Raw genomic sequence first — 6,059 nt, forward strand, 5'->3', positions numbered from 1 at the left:
TCTCTTTAACCCCATGGACCGAAGCACACCAGGCTTTCCTGTTTCTGCTTTTTAATACACTAAGTTTGTCATAGCTTTTCTTCCAAGGAGCAAGTGTCTTTTAATTTCATGCCTTCTTAACCTACATACAGTTGCTTCTTGACCTGCATATGATTTTCTCAGGAGACAGGAAAGGTGGTCTGGTATCCTCACCTCTTAAAGAATTTTCCACAGTTTGTTGTGATACACACAAAGGCTTTCATGTAGTCAATAAAGCAAAAGTAGATGTTTTCCTGGAATTCCCTTGCTTCCTCTATGATCCAACGAATGTTGGCAATTTGATCTCTGGTTCCTCTGCCTTTTCTAAATCCAGCCTGTTCATATGGAAAGTTCTCGGTCCATGTACTACTGAAGCCTAGCTTGAAGGATTCTGAGTATAACCTTCATAGCATGTGAAATGAGCACAGTTGTGCAGTAGTTTGAATACTCTTTGGCATTGCCCTTATTTGGGATTGGAATGAAAATTGATCTTTTCCAGTCCTGTGGCCATTGCTGAGTTTTCCAAATTTGGTGGCATACTGAGTGCAGCACTTTCACAGCATCATCTTTTAGGATTTGAAATAGCTCAGCTGGAATCCATCACCTCCAATATCTTTGTTCGTATTAATATTTCCTAAGGCACCCTCCAGGATGTCTGGCTCTAGGTGAGTGACCACAATATCGTGGTTATCTGGGTCATTAAGACCTTTTTTGTATAGTTATTCTGTGTATTCCTGCCACCTCTTCTTAATCTCTTTTGCTTCTGTTAGGTCCTTACCTTTTCTGTCCTTTATTGTACCCATCTGTGTGTGAAATGTTCCCTCGATCTCTCAGTTCTCTTGAAGATATTTCTTGTCTTTTCCATTTTACTATTTTCCTCTATTTATTGGCACTGTTCATTTAAAAAGGGCTTCTTGTCTCTCCTTGCTATTCTCTGAAACTCTGTATTCAGTCAGGTATATCTTTCCCTTTATCCCTTGCTTTTCACTTCTCTTCTTTCCCAGCTATTTGTAAATAAAGCCTCCTAAGACAACCATTTTGCTTTCTTACATTTCTTTTTCTTTGGAATAATTTTGTTCACTGCCTCCTGTACAGTGTGCAAACTTCTGTCCATAGTTCTTCAAGCTCTCTGTCTACCAGATCTAATCCCTTGAATCTACTTGTCACCTCTACTGTATAATCATAAGGGATGTGATTTAGGTCATACCTGAATGGCCTAATGGTTTTCTCTACTTTCTTCAATTTAAGCCTGAATTTTTCAATAAGGAGCTGATGATCTGAGCTCCAATCAGCTCTAGGTCTTGTTTTTGCTAACAGTATAGAGCTTCTCCATCTTCAGCTCCAAAGAATGTAATCAATCTGATTTTGGTATTGACCATTTGGGGATGTCCATGTGTAGAGTCATCTTTTGTGTTGTTGGAAAAGGGTGTTTCCTATTACCAGAGTGTTCTCTTGACAAAACTCGGTTAGCCTTTGTCCTTTTCATCTTGTACTCTAAGACCAAAATTGCCTGTTACTCCAGTTATCTCTTGACTTCCTAAATAGTCCATTTACCTAATACATAAAGAAACAAACTAATGAACTCTCTTAATTGCTGGTTCCTTGTAAGATGTTACCAATATCCTCTGTTTTATCATGATACATACATTACCAGGTTATCTATATTTCTATATTAAAAATAAAATGCAGACAAACTTCCTGTGATATGATCAGGGCTTAATACATCCTAAAACTGAAGTAAAGCTAATACTATTTCAGTTGGATACATTTTAACAGTTACAGAGATGGTTGATATCATAATATGAATCTTAAAGATCAAAATGTTTTAAAGATCAGTTCAAATATTACTTAAAATTTTCTTATCGCTAAACTTTGCTCATTGTTATAAAACAAGAATTATTGCACATAAATATTTTATAATCTGCATTTTATCTAATAAATCATGCAAGATGGCTGAACATTCAGCCCCTATGCAATCAACATGAACCCAACAAACCTAGTTCTATGAACAATGTCTAATAAGCATAGTGCTTAATGAAATTTGGTTATTAGAATTTATATCAGGAAAGAAAATCTGTAGTAGTTTATTGATTTTACTTGATCACTAATGCACTAGAAGTCTCTTAAATATCTCTAAATTTTTACATGACACAAATGCATAATAATTACAGCTGTGAGGCCTCTCTTGGTCATTCATTATTTTTATTCATTAAAACAGTTTCTATCATGATAATATCCTTTGGGGTTTGGAATCTAATGGAGAATAAAATCTTGAAAAAGTTGTTTTCAGAGTCAAATTCATAAGAACAATGTATTAAGAATGGAAAATTAAATCTAGGGTACAGAAAATGGACCCAGAGGGCAAACTAGGGATGAATTGTCCCTTTTGGCATTGTTAGCCATACCTCACTCCAGCTTTCTTTCATCTTGCATTTCTATGCCCCATTGCATCATCATAGTTATCCAGACACTGTACCAAAGCAAACCGACAACCCTGTGTGGGTTGCCTAATTACAGTAACCTGAGATTCAGCCACTTGGTTGCCAATTTTCCCCTTATGAAGGAAGGTCTACTAATGATTTGTATCATCATAATTATTAATACCTCAAAGGCAACCCCACCCAGAAATGCTGAGAACTGGTGGGACAGGACATGGGAGGCGCCAGTATGTACCTTTAAATACCTATCATCACAGCACAGGCTCCCCTCTCTGCAGGCAGCTCTGAAGAGTTGTCAGCCTCTTCATTCTCTCTCTTGTACACCAGAGTCTGCTCTTTGTATTTAACTTCTGTTCACCCATCTGGAAGATTCTGGACAGGACCATGAGTGATGATGAGCTGTCTGCCTTGGTGGTGGATAATGGGTCAGGGATGTGCAAGGCAGGCTTTGGTGGTGACGATGCCCCCAGGGCTGTGTTCCCTTCCATGGTGGGGCGTCCCCGGCACCAGGGGGTCATGGTAGGCATGGGCCAGAAGGACTGCTATGTGGGGGATGAGGCCCAGAGCAAGAGAGGCATCCTGACCCTGAAGCATCCCATTGAGCATGGAGTGGTCACCAACTGGGATGACATGGAGAAGATCTGGCACCACGCCTTCTACAACGAGCTCCGCGTGGCTCCAGATGAGCACCCCATCCTCCTCACTGAGGCACCCCTCAACCCCAAGATCAACCGGGAGAAGATGACTCAGATCATGTTCGAGGCTTTCAACACACCTGCCATGTACGTGGCCATCCAGGCCGTGCTGTCCCTCTATGCCTCCGGCCGGACCACCGGCATCGTGATGGATTCTGGGGATGGGGTCACTCACACTGTGCCCATCTATGAAGGCTATGCCCTGCCTCATGCCATTCTGCGTCTGGACCTGGCCGGCAGAGACCTGACCGATTACCTCATGAAGATCCTGACAGAACGAGGCTACAGCTTCACCACCACGGCTGAGCGGGAGATTGTTCGTGACGTCAAAGAGAAGCTGTGTTATGTGGCCCTAGACTTTGAGCAAGAGATGGTCAGCACTGCAGCATCCTCCTTCCTGGAGAGAAGCTACGAGCTTCCCGACGGGCAGGTGATCACTATTGGGAATGAGCGCTTTCGATGTCCAGAAGCCATTTTCCAGCCTTCCTTTCTGGGCATTGAGTCCAGTGGAATCCACGAGACCATCTTCAACTCTATTATGAAGTGCGATGTGGATATTCGCAAGGATCTGTATGCCAACACCGTGCTGTCCGGAGGCAGCACTATGTACCCTGGCATTGCTGACCGGATGCAGAAGGAAATTGTAGCCCTGGCACCCAGCACCATGAAAATCAAGATCATCGCTCCCCCAGAGCGGAAGTATTCCGTTTGGATTGGGGGCTCCATTCTGGCCAGCCTGTCCACGTTCCAGCAAATGTGGATCAGTAAGCAGGAGTACGATGAGGCTGGTCCTCCCATCGTCCACAGGAAGTGTTTCTGACTGGGCTTCCATGCTAATGCATTGGCATTGTCCCCAAGTTCTAGATCATGGCGATAGTACTGCTTTTATCCACTTCCAATTGAGTCAAGGTAAATTTCCATTCTTGCTAGTGTGTAAACTAGCAAATTCATCTCCATCCAAGCATTGTGGGCTCCCGCCCAGCTAACGATATTTGACCTCTATCAACTTCTGGATAATTCTGATATTCTATTCTATTTTCTTTACCATTAGGGGTCAAAGAAATATAGACTTGCTTAAATGAAAATAAATGACAAGGAGTAAAGTGAGAAATGTCCTTCCAAAACAGATAACTAGAATTTTCAATCTTTAAATACTAGTTCTTGCTTTAAATATTTAACAATAGCAAGCTGTACAACCTGTAAAAAAAAAAATATGTGTATGTATTTAGCAAACATGCCTTATTAGTTAGAATTTTGGTTTGTTTTGCTTCTTTGTATAGAGACAGTAAATTATATGGGTCAATGATATTCATATATTTATAAGCACTGAGGAAATAGAATAATCTATCTTAAAATATACTGATAAATCTGGCTATCTGAACAGCTAATGTGAATTTCTTAATTCCCCAACATTCACCATTTTGGTAACTCCTTATTTTGTTTCCCTTATTAAATAAGCATAATGGAACAGCAGCATTCCATTAATATTTATAAAGTTTATAAATCAACTGAACTTTTAGCTCAGAGTAGAGTTCTGCTGATCAAATGTGTATTCTAATATCTGACTTATCAAACTTCATTGTACTTGTAAAACAGCAAAACTGTTACAGATAAGGCCTAACTTTTAAAATAGAGAGGAAAATTGTAATATCAAATTAATTAACATCATTATGCTACAGTTTGACAAAAATAATTTTATTTCCATTGCTTAGCATAATAGCATGTCGAGTTATTTCTATAGATCATGATTTTGAATATTTCTCTTACCAAGGATTTCACTGTGGAAAAACATATCTGTAGCATTTTTGTAAACTACAAATTCTAATACCAGTATAATAATTTCAATTTTATTATTGGAAGATTTTAGAATAATTCTATTTTTTTTATCTCCAGTAACAGGCAATAATCTCTTTATGTGAAGTGTCTCTAAGATATCAACATCTTACAAAGCATCTGTGTATCTTCCTATGTTCTCTAAACATTTTTAAGGAATTCAGTGATGATTTTCAACCAATTTTAAATACTAGCACATTTATTGCAATCTATTCTGTGACTTCTCATTAAGTGAATATCAGAGATATTTGTATTTTTCAGGGTTTTTCTCTGAAATTTTAGAATTTTGGGGGGGGAGTTGCTTATTAAGCCATTATCACAGTCTCAAGAAAAAGGAATTTTCTTCTCTTTTCCTTTGGTTTGGGAAGCTTATACTTGTGTTTTAAATGTCTAAATTGGAGTCTTTAAGCTTTCTTTCCCTTAAAAATTTTCAGAGGATTTGACTGTTGCTTATTTCCTTTAATCTGAAAATAGTTTTTAATTCATTTAACCAAAATTAACCTCCAAAGCCACTTTAGTTTAGAAGAATTGAGTTTCCTTTCGTCTTTAATTTTAAATAAATGAAAATTAATTCACACCTACATTTCCTGTTTTTTCTCCTCAATTCTTCCCAAAGAAATGTAGGATGATCCAGAGAGGATCACTTTTTTTAAAATTTATTTATTTTTTTAATGGAAGGATAATTGCTTTACAGAATTTTGTTATTTTCTGCCAAATATCAACGTGAATCAGCCATAGGTATACGTATATCCCCTCCCTCTGAACCTCCCTCCCATCTCCCTCCCCATCCCACCCCTCTAGATTGTTACAGAGCCCCTCTTTGGGTTCCTTGAATCACAGAAAATTCCCATTGGCTATCTATTTTACATATGGTAATGTAAGTTTCTATGTTACTTTCTCCATACAGAGAGGATCACTTTTTATACATGTAACCTATTCATTCATATAATTTTATACCTCATACATTTGACTGTGTAGACATTAAAAGGAAATTAAAATTTTAAAAAAGGAAAGGGCTAGTAGATAAGGTTATAAATTCCTTGCAGTCTGCATTACAAAGTTAAGTTTTAGTGGA

The 6,059-nt window shown here is 38.4% G+C and overlaps 1 protein-coding gene across 1 annotated transcript; it reads left to right on the forward strand.

The window, feature by feature from the left end:
- Positions 2,725-5,196, forward strand: ACTBL2 (actin, beta like 2). The gene has a single exon (XM_005694683.3). It carries the CDS (start codon positions 2,841-2,843, stop codon positions 3,969-3,971), a length of 1,131 nt encoding a protein of 376 aa, XP_005694740.2. The 5' UTR covers positions 2,725-2,840; the 3' UTR covers positions 3,972-5,196.

This window comes from Capra hircus, chromosome 20 (assembly GCF_001704415.2).
Source record: "Capra hircus breed San Clemente chromosome 20, ASM170441v1, whole genome shotgun sequence".
In the NCBI taxonomy this organism is placed as follows: domain Eukaryota; kingdom Metazoa; phylum Chordata; class Mammalia; order Artiodactyla; family Bovidae; genus Capra; species Capra hircus.